This window comes from Thermobia domestica, chromosome 6 (genome assembly GCF_964235325.1).
Source record: "Thermobia domestica chromosome 6, izTheDome1.hap1.1, whole genome shotgun sequence".
Taxonomy (NCBI): Eukaryota; Metazoa; Arthropoda; class Insecta; order Zygentoma; family Lepismatidae; genus Thermobia; species Thermobia domestica.
Window position 1 is genome coordinate 218167466 of NC_137459.1, and position 19739 is coordinate 218187204.

Consider the following 19739-nt stretch of genomic DNA (forward strand, 5'->3'; position numbering starts at 1 on the left):
TCACCGCAATGCTCAAAGGACCAAGACATCTGTAATGATAAAAGCAAGTTAATGATAACAGAAGAATTGGTGGAATGAAATGTGGGAGAAAGCGGGAGTAGCCTGAGAAAACAGACCGATACGACATTGTCCACCACAAACTTACTAGGCCGGGAACCGAAACGATAAGGACCTATCCAGCATAGCAAGGACTCTACCACTGAGTCACCCCCCCTAATGATTAAAGCAAGTCAATGACAATAGATTTGGTGGAATGAAAAGTGGGAAGCGGGAGCACCCTGGGAAAAACCCACGGACATGATATTGACCACCACACACCCTCCTGGCCGTGGATTGAAACAATAATGACCCCACGCACCAGAGGAAGCACTCTACCACTGAGCCACCGCGCACAATGATTGAAGTAAGTCAATAGTAGTAGAGGAATTGGTGCAATGAAAATGGGAAGAAGCGGGAGTACCCTGAGAAACCCACGGATACGAAATTGTCCAGCACAAATTTACTTGGCCGGGGATCGAAACAATAAGAAACCTCGCACGAGAGGAACCGCTCTATCACTGAGCCACCGTGCCCAATGATTAAAGCAACTCAATGATAATAGAAGAATTGGTGGAATGAAAAGTGGGAATTAGCAGGAGAACCGTGAGAAAACCCACGGACACGATCTTGTCCACCACAAACTTACTTGGCCGGTGATCGAAACAATATGGACCCCACGCACCAGAGGAATCGCTCTACCACTGAGGAACCGCCCCTAATGGTTAAAGCAAGTCAATGATAATAGAGGAATTGGTGGAATGAAAAGTGGGAGGAAGCGGAGTACCCCGAGAAAACCCACGGATACGATCTTGTCCACCAGAAACTTACTTGGCACAGCAGAGAGAGCGCGGCGCCACTGAGTCACTGCGCCCAATGATTGAAGCAAGTCAATGATAAAGAAGGATTGGTGGAACGAAATATGGGGAGGAAGCGGAAGTACCCTGAGAAAAACTACGGATAAGAACTTATCTACCACAAACTTACTTGGCCGGTGATCCAAACAATAAGGACCCCACGCACCAGAGGAAGCGCTCTGCCACTAAGCCACCACCCTCGCAAATTAAAGCTACTCAATTACAAAAGAGAAATTGGTGGAATGAAAAGTGGGAGCGGGAGTACCCTGAGAAAACCTACGGATACGATCTTGTCAACGTAAAACTTACTCGGTCCACCAGAGGAAGCACTCTACCACTGAGTCACCGCGTCCAAGGATTGAGGCGAGTCATTGATAATAGAAGAATTGATGGAATGGAATGTGGGATTAAGTTGGAGTACGCTGAGAAAACCCACGAATACGATCTTGTCCAACACAATCTTACTAAACCGAAAATCGAAACAGTAAGGACCACCATGCACCAGAGGAACGGCTCTACCACTGAGCTACCGCGCGTAATGATTAAGACGTCAATGATAATAGAGGAGTTGGTGGAATTAAAAGTTGGGAAGTAGCAGGAGTACCCTGACAAAACCCACAGATACAATCTTGTCCACCATAAACTTACTTTACCGGGGATCGAAATAATAACGAACCCACGCACCAGAGGAAGAGGTCTAGAACTCAGCCGCAGCGCCCACTGATTAAAACAAATCAATGATAATAGAGGAATTGGTTTAATGGAAAGTGGGAAGAATAGGGACTCCACGCACCAGAGGAAGCGGTCTACCACTGAGTCACTGTGCACAATGATTAAAGCAAGTCAATGATAATTGAAGAATTAGTGGAATGAATAGTGGTAAGAAGCGTGTGCACCATGAGAAAACCCAAGGATACGATCTTGTCCACCAGAAACTCTCTTGGCCTACCAGATGAGGCTCTCTACCACTGAGCCACCGCGCCCAATGATTGAAGCAAGTCAATGATAATAGAAGAATTGGTGGAATGAAAAGTGAAAGGAAACGGGTGTAACCTGAGGAAACCCAAGGATACTATCTTGTCCACCACAAACTTACCAGGCTTGGAATCGAAACAGTAGTACCCCATGCACCAGGGGAAGAACTCTATCACTGAGCCACCACGCTCAATGATTAAAGCGTCAATGATAATGGATGAATTGGTGGAATGAAAAGTGAGAAGAGGCGGGAGTACCCTGAGAACACCCGGGGATACGATCTTGTCTAGCACAAACTCAATTGCCGGGGATCGAAACAATAAGGACCCCACGTACCAGAAGAAGCGCTCCACCACTGATCCGCCGCGCCCAACGATTAAAGCAAGTCAATGATAATAGATGAATTGGTGGAAAGAAAAGTGGGAAGAAGCGGGTGTACCATCAGAAAATACACGGACACGATCTGGTCCACCACACAACATACTTGGCCATGTGGAATGAAAAGTGAGAAGAGGCGGGAGTACCCTGAGAACACGCGGGGATACGATCTTGTCTAGCACAAACTCAATTGCCGGGGATCGAAATAGGGGCACCACGCAGCAGAGGAAGCGCTCTACCACTAAGCCACCGCGCCTAGTGATTAAAGCAAGTCAATGATAATAGAAGAATTGACGGGATGAAAAATGGGAAGATGCGGGAATACTTTGAGGAAACCCACGGATATGATCTTGACCACCACACACCCTCTTCGCCGGGGATCGAAACAGTAGGACACCACGCATTAGAGGAAGACCTCTACCACTGAGCTACCACGCCCAATGATTAAAGCGTCAATGATAATAGAGGAATTGTTGGAATGAAAAGTGGGTCGAATCGGGAGTTCCCTGAGATAAACCACGAATACAATCTTGTCAACCACAAACTTACTTGGTCCAGCAGAGGAAGCGCTCTACCACTGAGTTAACGCGCCCAATGATTGAAGCAAGTCAAAGATAATAGAAGAATTGGTGTAATGAAATGTGGGAGGAAGCGGGAGTACTCTGAGAAAACCCAGGGATACAATGTTAACCACCACACACCCTCTTTGCCCGGAATCGAAACAATGAGGACCACAGGCAGCAGGGAAAGCGCTTACCAGTTAGCCACCGCGTCCAATGATTCAAGCAAGCCAATGATAATAAAGGAATTGCTGGAATGAAAAATGGGAGGAAGCGGAAATACCCTTAGAAAACCCACGAATTCTATCTTGTCAACCACAAACTTAATTGGCCACCAGACGAAGCGCTCTACCAGTGAGTCACCGCACCCAATGATTGAAGCAAGTCAATGATAATAGAAAAATTGCTGTAATAAAATGTAGGAGGAAACGGGAATACCCTGAGAAAACCCACGAATACTATCTTGTCAACCACAAACTTACTTGTCCCACCAGAGGAAGTGCTCTAAAAGTGAGCAACCACTCCCAATGATTAAAGCGTCAATGATAATAGAGGAATTAGTGGAATGAAAAGTGGGAAGATGCGTGAATAACCTGAGAAAACCCACGGGCACGATGTTGACCACCACACACCCTGTTCGCCGGGGATCGAAACAATAAGGACCACACGCAGCAGGGGAAGCGCTCTACCACTTAGCCACCGCGTCCAATGGTTAAAGCATGTCAATGATAATAGAGGAATTGGTAGAATGAAAAATGGGAGAAAGCGGGAGTACCCTGAGAAAACCCACGAATACAATATTGTCCACCGTACAACATACTTGGCCGGGGATCGAAACAATAAGGACCTCTCGCACCAGAAGAAGCTCTCTACCACTGAGGTACAACGCCGAATGATTAAAGTGTCAATGATAATAGAGGAATTGGTGGAATGAAAATTGGGATGAAGCGGGAGTTCCCTGAGATAACCCACGAATACAATCTTGATAACCACAAACTTACTTGGCCCACCAGTGGAAGCGCTCTACCACTTAGTGAACGCGCCCAATGATTGAAGCAAATCAATGATAATAGAAGAATTGGTTGAATGAAATGTCGAGGAAGCGGGAGTACCCTGATAAAACCATGGATACGATCTTGTCTACCACAAACTTAATTGGCCGGCGATCGAAACAATAAGTACCCCTCGCACCAGAGGAAGCGCTCTACCACTGAGCCACCGTGCCCAATTATTAAAACAATTCAGTGATAATAGAGGAATTGGTAGAATGAAAAGTGGGAAGAAGCGGGAGTACTCTGAGAAAACCCACGAATACTATCTTGTGCATTACAAATTTACTGGGGTGGCGATCGAAATAATAAGAACCCCACGCACCAAAAGAAGCGCTCTACCACTGATCCGCCGCACCCAGTGATTAAAGCAAGTCAATGATAATACAAGAGTTGGTGGAATGAAAAGTGGGAAGAAGCGGGAGTACCCTGAGAAAACCCGCGGATACGATCTTGTCCACCCCGCAAGTTATTTGGCCGGTGATAGAAACAATAAGGACCCCACGCACCAGAGGAAACGCTCTACCACTGAGTCACTGTGCCCAATGATTAAAGCAAGTCAATGAAAATAGAGGAATTCGTGTAATGAAAAATGGGAAGAAGCGTGGTACCCTGTGAAAACCCATGGATACGAACATCTCCTCCACAAACTTATTTGGCCGGGGATCGAAACAATAAGTACCCTTCGCACCAGAGGAAGCGCTCTACCACTGAACCGCCGTGCCCAATTATTAAAGCAATTCAGCGATAATAGAGGAATTGGTAGAAAGAAAAGTTGGAAGAAGCGGGAGTACTCTGAGAAAACCCACGAATACTATCTTGTGCACCACAAATTTACTTGGCTGGCGATCGAAACTATAAGAACCCCACGCACTAGAAGAAGCACTCTACCACTGATCCGCCTCACCCAGTGATTAAAGCTAGTCAATGGTAATAGAACAGTTGGTGGAATGAAAAGTGGGAAACAATAAGGACCCCACGCACCAGAGGAAAGTTTCTACCACTAAGCCACCGCACCCAATGATTAGAATAAGTCAATGACATTAGAAGAATTGGTGGAATGAAAAGTGGGAAGAAGCGGGAGTATCCTGAGAAAAGTTACGGATACGATCTTGTCCACCAGAAAGTTACTTGGCCGGGGATCGAAACAATAGGGACCCCACGCACCAGATTAAGCAGAGTACCATTGAGTCACCGAGCCCCACAACAAGAACAAGAAAATTGAAAGTTACTAGGAAACATTTTAAGAAGCACTATCTTTCAAAGGTAAAGACGACTGCCCGATGATCGTCTTTTAGTAACTCCTTGAGCAGAATAAACTGATATGTCCCTCTCGTATATGGTCTTTTTAAAAGCATATACCTTACGCGGATATTATCCTTTATTCGTCATCCGGATGTAATCAGTTCTCTGAATGTTTTACTTTCGGGATATTATCTGTTATTTTATTTTTTTAAATTATCCGGATAAATCCATTATCCGTATATTATCTGACATCTTTATATATTGATATCCGGATATTATCCGTCATCACCTATCGGATATTATCCGTCATCTGGTTATCCGTTATCCGGATATTATCTGTCATTCGTTATCCGGATTTTATCCGTCAGCCGGGTATTATCCGTAATCCGTAACCGGATATTATATTTAGCCGTCATCCGTTTTGTTATCCATCATCGGGATATTGGAAATCCGGATAAGTTTCTATCCGATATCAATAAAAGATTATCCAGATGTGGCCATTCCTAATCAGCATCGTCAGGAGCAGATACGAACTAAATGTCTTCAAGTCTACACAAGAACAGGGGCGGATCCAGGGGCGGTCAGAGCGATTGCCCCCCAGAAAAGGAATTTTTCTTATCTTATATATAAAAGAGAACGCACAAATCCTTTGTTCCCTCATCACGCTAATACGGCTGAACCAATTTCTTTCATTTTTGGGGGGTTATTAGGATTTGGACCCTAGATGGTTTTTATCATATCACTTTAATTTTTAATTACCAGTGTCTTGAGATAATTGACCATTCAAGTGTCCATAACGTACAAATCCTTTGTTAGTTCATCATAGGTAAAAATAAACGTATTTATATGCAACCCGCATGACCGTGTCACTCGGCGGGTTAACATAAATGACAGGCGATATAATGTTAACATTTACTGCAATCTACTATGGTTTTTATCATATCACTTGAAAGCGAAAAAGTAAAAATTATCTAATTAACAAGGTTTATTGCGTTCCGGGGTGACCCCAGCGAAGCGGGGTGAACGCTGCTAGTTTTATATATAAATGAAACCCATTCTAGAGTTTGGAGCTCTTAAAAGTAGCTCTAAGTAGGAGTATTACAAACCACCGAGCCCCCAGAAGTACATCGTAGATCCGCGTATTTGGAAGAGTACGGAAACACTTATTATTCACATTCAGTTTTCACATCTCAACAAATAAACAATCTTTTCATTCACTTTTATCTAGTACTGCATTCTACTGAACTGTACTTACTTTTTATGTTTAAAAATAATTATTCGTTTTTCAATAATTGTAAGTGTTTTTGTTCAGTAATTTACCATGAGTAGAGTCAACTAGAAGTGTTTCTGTAACGAAGAAATAACAACATGAACTGTGAAATATCTTTTCACAAACTGTAGAGGGTTGAGAGTAGACAAACTTTACTTTTTCGTTTACTGATTACCTCGAAACCGCGGTAGCCAGAATTAGCCCAAGATAGGGTACTTATATTAAGAAAATGAAAATCGCCGGAAAATGCAGAAGTCTTTTAGTCTGAGAGAAAAGAGGAATGAAATTTCTAATTTCTAGTTCTATTAGCCTTGTAGCTCTTAGTCCGTACAAAAGTACTGATAGAAATATGGCCAATGAATTATGACTGCTTTGTAGAACATTCCACCTTAATATCACAGGAAATTTATCTTCCGGCTTGCTTGGTTGTGAAAAGTTATAGAGTTTATTGGTATACTATATAAAGTATGTATACTGTCGCTGATTTGTGATAACAATCAGAAGCAGCTGTAAAAGGTAAATTACAGTAATAGTTTTCTGTTAATAGTTTTGTATTCAAGGGGAAACGGAAAACCTACTTTTATCTTAACATTTTTTTCTTAAAATTTCTATTCGGGTTCACACCCTTACCCCTCAACATTGAATGCGGAAATGGAGAACCCATTTAGTATTTGATTGTTGATTCCAGTATATTTCAAGCATCACTTCGCAGACCTGCGCCTGTGATATGTCGATATATCGCTATCGTCGATATCTATATTATCATATATCAACATTCGATATCGCAAATATATGGACATGAATATATCATTCTGAATTTTCGACATCGATATTCGGGAGCGGGCGGCGAGGTATAAGAGAACCTTAAGATTCTAGATGGATGGAGAAATTAAACTTACTTTTTACAATATTGTTTTCTAATCATAATATCTTTATTACTACAAATTGCAATGTAAATACATCCACTTGCAAATTTGTAATATTATATGGTATAATTTCTTAGGCGCCAGAACTTTTCTGTTCCCTGAAAAAAATAAACAAAAAATCATGTGCAAAAGCAAGTGCTTCCAAGTTTGAACTAGAATTTATCATAAGAAAGTTTTTTATTTCTCTCTTTTAGAGATTTCCACCCCTTTTGGTCTTTGGGATCGCTCATTAACAAAACGTGCACACATGTTCGCTATATGCATTCATGCGCTGAGGCAGAGTGAGATATCTTGAAAAGGAAATGAATTTTTAATAATAATAATAATAATAATAATAATTATTATTATTATTATTATTATTATTATTATAACAATGGAGTTTACAACTAGGATCCCATCTCTTTATTTTGCACAGAAAAGGGGACACCAGTGGCGCAGCAGTCTCTTTTTCGTTTCGTTTAGCTCTTTGGTTTTTTGCTGTTAGTCTTTTATATGAAACCTTTTATATTACATAACTTTTTCTTTTTATGAGTTTCTTTTTTTGGGTGGGTTGGGGGGAAAGAGAAAAATGCTTTCTTCTTATAGCTGTTTCTTATCATTCATCTTGTTTCAACTGCTTAAGTAAGTCATTTTACAACTTTTGATGTCATCCAATTCCGCCACAATAATAAAATCGTCATTTTTAACAATTTGTTTTTTCTCTTATTTGCAGTTTGCCGCACTGATATATTTGTGACAAAATTGAGGTTTAGTCCAATGCCTTTCGAATTTGCAACCAACACAACCGGCGAGCTTTTTGGGTTGCCTGCAATGCAGGAAAAGGAGAATTGCAGGTGGTAATGCACTTTTGGAGTCGTGTATACAAAAAAACGCATGTTTTTAAGTTTAACTTGATTTTTCTCCATTTTTAAAAATGTGGGTTAGATCACTGTAGCGCTCACCCTCTCAATTTGACCTTGATATTTTCATCTCAAAAGTTACCAAAATTATGTCATCTGAAAACAAGAGAAAAGTTTCAAGGCATCCATGTCCTGTGGAAGAAAATAAACTCATCTATCTAACCATAAGACCTATGATGTAGTAAAGTCTCACTGTAGAAGGTTATTTCTGTCAGAAAGACGGACTTTTAAAGCTCAACTTTACATTTATGTCAAAGACAGTTTAATAACATATCGATGAGTGTTACATTTTTCAATCAAGTTTAAGGAAAATGAATGAGATTTTTAGATGTGTTAATTTGAATGTCGTAATAAACTAACGAGTCAACGGTATGATGTCATGATCAGAATCGCGATACTAGATGTCGTAACGATTGATGAGTAAGGAGAAAAGACGTTACGATCGATTGTTACATCACTTTCGGCTCATGATACATGATGAATTCTGTGTTTTCATTTGTTCTTCGTGATGTCATTGATTCATTTCCTTGTTTTTGATTGGCTGATAGTGATGTCACTTTATAGTTGAACACGTTTCTGGCCTAAATAAAAAATCCATTTTCATTTTCAAGTCCTACTTCCACGAAGATCGTGAATGAACGAAGGTGTACCTCTAGTGACAGCGTGACTTTACTTCGTTCCTTGAATTTGAGGTAAGTATCAACCGCGTTTTCTTAATATCAATGGAGTGCTTTTGAAATGTGGATAACATTGTTATCACTGTTTTTTTTAGCATGAAATATTTAGCAAATGGAAGAATAACCCTCACTTACTTGACCGGGAATCCCACACATTTGAAGTAAGCACAAGAAATTTATTGATTTTGGTTTAGCGTCCCTTCAGTAGTGGGGGCTAGGAATACAGCTTAATGTTGAATTTGAGCGCATACTGGGTGTTGAACCCGGGCCACATCCCACACATTAGAAGTAAGCACGAGAAAATGATATCATTTGTTGATTTTGATTTTAGCGTCCCTTCAGTAGTGGGGCTAGGAATACAGCTTAATATTGAATCTGAGCGCATACTGGGTGTTGAACCCGGGCCAGAGGTGCGTAACGCTAACCACTTAGCTCAGTTTCTGAAAGTTACCATTAACGTAAACAAAGAAACTACGCACGAATTTGTTCCCTACAACGTGAGACGTGGACTTGCAGTTTAATGTGGGATCTGATCTCCCGCCGAGAAACGAATTCGAGTCTTTATTGCCTTAGCTCGAGAAAAGCAAGTGCAAGAGATTTTGTTTTCGTTTCATGTTCGTTATACGTTTTAAAGTTCAGTGTCAGGGGGAAATGCTTACTACAATGATTCTCTCAGCTGAGTTGGAAAACAATTTCATTCATTCTTTTTATCACTACAGAAAGTTAGGTCAGTTACATATTGGTCCCAGGTTTGATTTCCAGTATGACGACAATAAAACGTTTCAGTAGTAGAACTATTTGAGATATGATAATTCTTTTTAGGATTGATCGTGTAGTCATTTTGATAACATTAAACGTGTTAGTGATCTCTGAATTCAATTTTAATTCGTGCTTTTTTTTTCGTTTTAGATATTTGTTTTCTTTGCCTATTCCTTTTTTTGCTTACCTTACCTTTTTACTATTTGAATATGGCTACTTCTGGCTTTACTGTCTTGCGAGAAATCAATAGACATTATCGGCGTTTTAATCTCGAAGGACGAATGCTGGAAATTCAAATTAATGCTCCGACTAGTGACACAGATATTGTTGAATGGGTTCAGACTTCTTTTCAACAGATGTTGGATTACTTATTGGAAAATGTCGACGAATTATCGATGGTTGGATTATCGATTTTATCTCATGATGAGAAGAACAAACCGTTTTATTTATCTTTTCGGCGTGCAAGTAATCTGACACTGGAAACTTTATGGGCTTCCTTTGATCGCATCCTTCAAAGTAACGATAGTTTTCTCATGAACGAACCTTTCATTGTACATTTTCATCATGTGGATGTGCCCCGTGGATTTGGATTGGTGCGTCGAGGTCTTTTATCAAACGACGAATTATTAAAGTGCAAGAAAGGCATTCTACGTGTAAAAAACACGGACAAGAAATGTTTGGCTTATGCGATTGTGATTGCTATTGGTTTAAAGAAATATAAGGATACGAACAAGAAACTGTACAGGCAATATCAGGACCAAAGAAAGTGTGTTGTTCTCCCTGGTGTACATGAACTTTTGTCCAGATCATCAGTGAATTTAGAGCATGGGGGATCTGTGGAAGAATTGCGACAATTGCAACGTTACTTGACAAATTATAAACTTACCGTATACACTAGCTTTTCCGGAGAAGATATTCTGTATGAAGGGCCTGGTGGCGAAGACAAGATTCCAATCAATTTAATGTGCATCAATTCTCATTATGACATCATCACGTCATTAACGGCCGTTTTTTCTACTATGTATTATTGTGTAGCATGCCACAAAAAATATGATCATCTTAATAGACACGTTAAGAACTGTTCGGCCATGTGTGAGAAATGTTTGCAAAAACCGCCATGCAGTAAGACCAATACGGAGAAGCAGTGCCTAGAATGCAATCGTGAATTTTATGGTGAAACATGCTATACAAATCATCTAACTGTACCATACCATAAAGGTCAACCAATATGCAAGGTGGTGAAACAGTGTGCCAAATGTCTACGCATTTATTCGTTTGTCCATACAGGGGAAAGAAAACATGATTGTACAGATTATTTTTGTAATGTGTGCCATAAACACGTTACGTCTACCCACCAATGCTACATGAAGCCTGATACGACTCAATTAAAACCTGGAGTTCCATCAGTGTTACATGCCAAGAAGGCTATGATTGTCTTCTATGATATCGAAGCCACACAGGATACTTTCTTTGATGAAGACACGTTCATTCATAAGCCCAATTTACTGGTGGCCCAACAAGTATGTTACAACTGTGTTCAAGATGAAGATATACATCATCCGTGTGAAGTTTGTGGACAGCGGGAACATATTTTTCAAGATGATCCGATCAATGCCTTTCTTGCGTATTTACGTCAACCACGACCCAACATCAAACTTATTGTATCTTTGGCACATAACTCTAAGGGATATGATGGTCATTTTATTCTTAAATCCTTAGTGGAAGAACATGAATTGAAACCTACTTTGATCTTGAACGGAGCAAAAATTTTAAGCATAAAAGTGAATCACTTATCGTTTATTGACTCCTTAAATTTCATGCCAATGGCTTTAAGTAAATTATCCAAAACATTTCATTTACCAGCGACCAAAGGATATTTTCCACACTTTTTTAATACTGCTGCAAATCAAACGTATGTGGGAAAATTACCGGACATCCTTTATTATGGTGCAGATGAAATGAAAGTGGATGAACGAGAAAAATTCATGACATGGTACAACGAACACCAGAACGATACGTTTATTTTCCAAGAAGAATTGATGAACTATTGTGTCCAGGACGTCAACGTACTTCGAATGGCTTGTATATCTTTCATGACTACTTTTGAACAAGAAACTCACGTCAATCCTTTCCTGGAGACTATCACTTTGGCGAGTGCGTGCAATTTAGTATTTCGACGAAATTTCTTAAAACCCAATACTATTAGCATTCTCCCTCCACGAGGATATCGTCACAGAAACAATTAGTCACGGATTGCTTTGCAGTGGCTTGCCTACATGGAGGAAAAACAGGGTCATCAAATTCTGCATGCTGCGAGAGGAAAAGAAGTTTATGTTGCTGGTTTTCATCTGGACGGCTACTACAAAGATCCTGACACTAAAGAGGAACACGTGTATGAGCATGCCGGCTGTTTTTATCACGGCTGTCCTCTATGTGTCCCTACAGGCCGTGATCAGCCCATTTATGAGAACTCCGAAGAAACGATGAACTATCGCTACGAGAGAACACAGCGTAAAATCAAATTATTACGACCCATGGGATATAAAGTACATGAAATGTGGGAATGTGAATTTCGTCAAGTGTTAAAATCCAATCCAGCATTGGCCTCTTCTTTAAGCACACATCCTTATACTAATAAGACACCATTAAATCCAAGAGACAGTTTCTATGGTGGCCGTGTTAATGCCATTAAATTGTACCACGTCGCAAATGAAAATGAAGGCGAAGAAATAAAATTCTTGGATATCGTTTCCCTGTATCCTTATGTGAATAAATGTGGACGGTATCCAATAGGACATCCACGAATATATCTACAGGGAAATCCAGAAATGCCCGACATTCAAGATGTCAACGGATTGGTCAAGTTGAAGATTTTGCCTAGCAGAAATGTGTTTCATCCAGTGCTGCCATTTCGCTCAAATAAGAAGTTGTTGTTTCCACTTTGTGCTGCCTGTGCCACAGCATTAAATCAAGATTCTGAATGTACACATACCGACACTGAACGAAGTCTAACAGGAACGTGGGTGTCCTATGAAATTCAAAAAGCCATTGAACTTGGGTATCAAGTCATTGAAATTTACGAAATTTGGGATTACGACATCACCGTATATAATCCAGAAACCAAGACTGGCGGATTATTCAGCGAATACATTAACACATTTTTGAAATCGAAGCTGGAAGCTTCTGGTTGGCCTGCCAATTGCGTCACCGAAGAAGAAAAGCAGCAGTATATTCAAATGGTACAACAACGTGAAGGCATAACTTTGGATGCAACAAATATAATGACAAATTCAGCACGTCGTAGTCTTGCAAAACTCTGTTTGAATGCCTTCTGGGGACGACTCGCTATAAGAGACAATTTCAGCCAAACGACCATCATTAACGACCCCAAAGAACTGTATCAGAAATTAACTGCTTCAGACATAAAAGTCAACCAAATTTTACCTGTTAATGATTCGTTGTTATACCTTTATTGGCAGTATGAAGATGATGTTCCAGTACAAAATCACAATGCTAATGTTGTCCTTGGAGCATTTACAACGTGTCAAGCTCGTCTGGAACTCTACAAATATTTAGAATTGCTGCAAGAAAGAGTACTATATTTCGATACAGATTCCGTAATATTCACGCAGCGACCATCACAGCCCACAATAGAACCAGAAGTATTTCTTGGTTCAATGTCAAATGAACTTGAATCAATTGGACCAAAAGCATACATTAAAAAATTCGTGTCTGGTGGCCCAAAACAGTACGCCTTGGAAATCTATGACCCCGACACGAAATCAACCAGTTATGTATGCAAAATTCGTGGATTCACACTCAATTATACTGCAAGTCAAAAGTTAAATTTCAATAGTCTGGAGCAAATGATCATAAATCAATCCAGTGAAAAAATCTCCATTAGCACGCCGCACAAAATTTACAGAACCCACGATCATCATCTTGTCACAAAACCTGAAGAAAAGAAGTACAGTTTCAACTATAAAAAACGCCGATTAATACCAGACACATACGAGACATTGCCCTATGGGTATAAAAAAGCCAGAACAGAATAACAGCCATATTTTTCCCTAATTCCACCAACATCACTTCCCAAAGACGGGGCAAAGAATCAACCGCAACACGGGGCATGCTTCAACGAGGCCACAGCGGAAACAAAACTCAGATGACATCACCTTGCAGAAACCAGTGGAGAAAAAAAAAGGAATTCAGGTACGTCACATTTGCGTTTCTTTTCTCACCTCACTCTCTCTTGATCAGTTAGTTCGATGTTAATAATCTGTTTTTCTTCTTTCACAGGAAACAAAATAAATATTATCATGTATATTCATATGTTTTATTTTCTCTTTACAGAATTTGTACCCGTCACGGACACGTCTTCCTTTGAAGAAAAAGAAATTCTGTATTCTATGTCACTTGCTAAAAATAAATGTACAGAAACATGATTCTGTGTTTTATTTCACATTCTAAAATCAAATTCTTTTCCTGTACTGCGATTTCAATTTCTTTTTTCTGAATCAGTTTACCGGTAAAATAAATCAATGTTTTACGCAAAAAAAAAAATCAAACTAAATTTTTGTTTCAGAACTTTTTTTTTTTCATGTACGAAATAAAAAAAAATTGTGTACGAAAAAAAATGTTTTCAGAAAAAAATTTTTGTACGAAAACAAAATTCTGTTTCGTACAAATATACGTAAAAACTAATCAACATTTGTCTTAACTGTTTGCTTTCTTAACTGTCAATGAAATAGGTGTATTGAGGAATTTTAAATATTCGAGTTTTGTATTCCGGTTTCAAATATAAATATGTGTGTATTTCATCTCGGTCCTCCAACCGGTGGACCTAGATTCGACATTCGAATTCTCATCCGGGTCAAATCAGATTATTTTCTAGTGTGGCAAGCATTGGATCTATAGCCGTCTTAATTTTCTGTTTTCTTCTTCACTGTCAGGACTTCGTGAAATTACTTTCGATGAATTTTTTATATTCAAGTTTATCACAATTTGGGTGGGATGTGGGTTTGGATAAGAATCAAGATCTGAGATACGGATTTCGGATGCAGATTCGAATTTCGAACCCAGATCCGAGCTCCGGATCCAGATCCGAAAACCGGATCCAGATCCGAAATCCGAGATCCGGATCCAGATCCGAAATCCGAGATCCGGACCCAGATTCGAGATCCAGATCCGAGATCCGGATCCAGATCCAAGATCCGGATCCAAAGGATCCGGACCCAATCAGATCCGGATCTTCGGATCCGACCAGATCCGGATCCGGCCATCCCTATTACCCACAATAGGCTCGATCAATCTAAACTATTTTACTGACAACGTACCCATATTGGTTTGTTAGGACAAGAAAATTAGGATATTTTAATATGTATTTTGGTAACAAACTATGAAGAAATCTCGAGTAAACGGATGTAAATTTTTTTTAAAAAAAAGTATGGTCGTCCGAGGTCTTCCGAAGTCGGTTCTTTTCCTCTTTTCTTCTTTCTCTTCTCTTCGTTTAATGCCAACACGAACTATCGCCAGCCATGTGTATGCTGTCGTTAATATGTATTATGTTTTCCTGGCGAATTGTTCCTAAAGTGACCCCCTAGGGTCAAGAATAACCTCTGCCTCAACATCATAAGTGAAAAATCTTGAAATATGTGCAATAATTGTATGAATTTAGATGGTAACTGTCGTCTATCATTAGAAAGTGAGTATGGGAGAACTATGAAATAAAGCAAATAGACACGCGTCATTTTCTTATAAAATTACATGGTGAACGCATTTTATCTTATCCCAAACAGTTATCGTCTCATATACACGATTAAAAGAGCACTCTGATTGACTAAACAAAAAGATCTCAACGATTTATCTCTATACAAGCGACGTTTACTTCATCGCCTTCGTGGCGAAGTCGGAAGAACACCAGGATGATACACTACAGCTCGTAGTGGTGTCCGTGATGAATAAGTATCGCAAAGAATGACACTGAATGTTTCAGAAGTCTTACAACAGTCTTACCTGTGGCAACACTAAAGAAGATGCTAAAATGACGTCCACCACTCTGAATTAGTGCTCTCAAACGGGTCGGGTCGGGTCAGGTCAACTCGGGTCGGGTCACTCGGGTCAGCTCGGGTCGGGTTGTCGGGTCTAGCATATCGGGTCGGGTCAGCTCGGGTCGGGTTGTCGGGTCAGGCAAATCGGGTCGGGTCAGTCGGGTCAACTCGGGTCGGGTTGGGTCAATCGGGTCAACTCGGGTCGGGTTGTCGGGTCAGGTTATTCGGGTCGGGTTGTCGGGTCGGGTCAACCGGGTCAGCTCGGGTCGGGTTATCGGGTCGGGTCAATCGGGTCAGCTCGGGTCGGGTTATCGGGTCGGGTCAGTCGGGTTATCGGGTCGGGTCAGTCGGGTCAGTTCACTTTGGTCAACTGAGTTTAGGTTGAGTTTAAACTCGGCTGGAGTCGAAAGCTGCTGTTTTTCACTAGCTGTCTAATTAAAAATAGCAATTTTCAATTGATTTTATAGAAAACATAAATCTATTTTGAACACTTGCAGCGAGTGTTTTTATGATAAATGCTTATTTTTCTACTTGTGTGTACTTTAATTTTTAAATATGGAAGATTGATTTTACCAATCGACTGTAATATTAATATCTACGCCAATATGGAGTCTGGATTTAGAACAAAACTAGAAGTTGTTTAAGCAACGCCAAAAGAGAGATTGGATATGGACGACCAAGCCCAAGCAGGGCCGCGGTGGCTCAGTGGTAGAGAATTCATCTCTGGTGCATGGTGTCCAGTAGCGTAGCTAGTTTTTTTCAGGGGGGGGGCAATGAAGGGCCCAAGAGGATTTTGAGGGGGACATCTCCAATATATATATACTGTATATATATATATATATATATATATATATATATATATATATATATATATATATATATATATATGTGTGTGTGTGTGTGTGTGTATTCAAGGTGAATGTTTCCATCTTTATTGTTCATGATTTTACTCTTTGGAAAACAGTGAAAATATAAGAATTTAGTACCTCAAACAACTAGGATTCATTAATGCAATTGATTTCTAATATAAGTAAATAGTTATTTAATCATGGCGTTTAAAATTGTGTAGCTGGTTGACTTAAGTAGAAGCAAATACACTTTTACAGATAAAGAAAATAACTTACAGGTTCATGCCTCTACTTGAAGAGGATCTTTCTATTCGTGTGGGCAGCAGCAAACATATCCACAACTTGCTAAAGATCTAACGATTTAGCAATTTTCTTCTCAATATAAAGTAACACTAAGGTTTTCAACCTATCATGAGTCATTGACTTGCGTATACAAGTCTTTAGTCTTTTCAAAGAAGAGAATGGCCTTTCACATGTAGCACTAGAAACTGATATAATCACAGAGATGATACCTAGCTTGTAGGTTTCTAGAAATGCGTTTTTGTAGACACAAAGAAGATCAACGAAATTCGTTAAGGAATCAGCTTTGGTTTTCTTCTCGTCTTCATACAACTTAATTGTTAGAGCAACCCACATTATGCTTTATTTCTTGTTTAATTATGCTTTTTTTTAAATTATGCTTTATTGTTAATTTCAATGATTATTTTACATTACCGGTAATCGTGTATAATGTATATTTATTATACATCAGATATTCTAAATATCTTGATCTATTTATTGATATTTTTTTGCAACTAGTTTCTCTCATATTTAATGAACTTTCTACTTAATTCATTGTAAAGAGATGTGCTTTGCTCGAATAAATTTTTTCTATCATTTGTGTGCGCCTTACAGGTACATATATACAGAAAGGAAAAGTAAAAGATGCCACCAAAAAGTACAGAAAGTGCTTAAGTTCAAAAAGTAAACATAACAATACAGTGATGACGCCAGAGGGGGGCAAGGGGGGCAAGCGCCCCCCTGGTAGCTACTTCTGCCCCCCTGACTGCCACCTAGACTCCCCCCCCCCAGACTCGTACAATCTTTAAACATTCTTCATGTAGTATTATATATCAGTATCATAACCAATTTCATTGACAAATTGTAGTCTACTTTCCATGAATTTACTATGTGGCAGATTAATCCTCAAGCTTTCTTCTTTGAGCGTCTGGGTATGCACGCATATTTCTGTTTTCTAATTTAGCCCCTTTTGAGGTAAATTTTAGTTATACTTCTTTCTTGTGATTTTTAATAATTGTGCCTAGCGAACAATAGTAGATTTGGTCGACTTGTTTTCTTCTGATTGGATCAACTTCGATTGGAAACAAAAGAAAGGTAAAACCAGTTACGTAACTTGTTTGTATTTGTCCAGGTTTGAAGTTTTCAGTTTCATATTTTGTTTTATTTAAAACTTCTTTTTTCTGAAACATTATTCTCGGCTTCCAATATTCAGAGAATGTGCTTATAACAGCTTAGTTTGCAACTACCAGGGCTTAATTTTTTGAAGGAGATAAAAAGAGTTCTGTTTTCTCTTCCTGCAAATGATAATAATAAAATTATGGAATGAAATTGATTCCCAATAAAATGTGTTGTCAGAGTGCTGATCTTTAGTTAGTAATTGGTTTATACTAGTGCTCCTTTACTTATTTTGTTTCAAAGTACTGACGTGACGTCTACCATATTGACTAGGAACTGCTGAAAAATTCGTAGCCCAACCCAGAAGGAGTGCACGTGGATTGGTGAAGTTTTACTTCTTCTTCTCTTCCCCCGAGAGTCAATATACTACCTTGTACAGTGCTCCAGCTTTTGCAGAAAAGTTTAAAAAATCTAGATTTCCTCGCACCAGTGTTCGTAGCACTACCCCTATCAGATCTAAAATGGCGTCTTTCAAGTGTTATTTAAGTTTGGGAAATAAGTACACGTAATAGTTAGACGGAGCTAAATCTGCGGAATAAGAATGATGATTTAGACATTGAAATCCTAGATTATACAATGTCAGTTATGTTCGCAGGGGCTTGATGGACAGGTGTATTCTCCTGAAGGAACAGAATTCCTTTCTTTTCATTTTCCGCAGCGTTGAACTTTGAATTTTTCTTTCAGTTTTGTAAGTAATTTAGAGATTCTGGATTAAATATCTGCCCATTGAGGAGGTAGTCTACCACTCCATACTTATACCAGAAGAATGTTCCAAACATTTTCTCAACCTACTTCTGTGTCTTGAACTTCTTGGGGCGATGGAGAAATGAGTGCTACTACTCCATTGACTGTTGTTCCGATTCAGGATCATAGTAATACAATCATATTTCATCTATGGTTACTATTTGTCAGCGAAATTGATCAGCATTACGGTCAAATTGGAAGAATACTTCTCTTAATGCCGTTACCCTTTTATTCTCCCTGACATATATTTTGGGAACCCATTATGCAGAGAACTTGCACATACCCAAGCCATTCTGAATTATGCTGCCGACGAGTTCCAAAGAAATGCCCAGAATCCCTGACACAAGTTTTGCTGAGAAGGTAAAGACTGAGAAAGCGGGGTGCAGACCTCAGACTATAAGAAATATAAATAGCTTAAATTACTTTTGTCACACAAAAACTGGGGTGGCCTAGGCCCTCCGGCCCCGGGCTATATCCACCACTGGCTGAAATGCATCAATTTTCAAGAATAATGTCACAAATTGCATCCGTGATTCCAGGAAGAGTCATTGCTTTTAATCATCCTGGATGTAAAGCATAATTTGTTGAGAAATTGCTACGTTTATACTAAGCCACTTACTTCTTCACCACTATATATAACGGAGGAGAGTCCCGTGGTGTTTCACTGGTTTCCTAATTAATTTACTTCGGTGACTTTCCTTGGTGGAACAAAAATGTTATAACAGTAAGGATCTGGATGTTCGTGAAATTATCTGTTTGGGCACACATAATCACTTCAGAGGCCTGAGAAACAATAAGAATTTCGTTATTAATATGAAAATTTATATTTGTACATACAGATATATGTTTTTCTAAACTACGGTTTCATTTTTCTACCTAGTATACCTACACTCCTTCTGGATTGGACTACGACATTTTCAGCAGCTCCTAGTAAATTCTCTCTCTGTCTCTCTCTCTCTCTCTCTACATATATATATATATACTCGTATATATATATATATATATATATAT

General features: G+C 39.4%; 2 protein-coding genes across 7 annotated transcripts in view; both read left to right on the plus strand.

Annotated features, from left to right (window-relative positions):
* Cdc14 (cell division cycle protein 14) overlaps positions 1–19739 on the plus strand; it is a 1408510-nt gene that overhangs the window by 1087663 nt on the left and 301108 nt on the right. The gene's annotated exons all lie outside the window — the stretch shown is intronic.
* Positions 11908–14076, plus strand: LOC145688419 (uncharacterized). Its single transcript, XM_081762633.1, has 2 exons — positions 11908–13843; positions 13985–14076. Exon 1 carries the CDS (start codon positions 11908–11910, stop codon positions 13684–13686), a length of 1779 nt encoding a protein of 592 aa, XP_081618759.1. The 3' UTR covers positions 13687–13843; positions 13985–14076.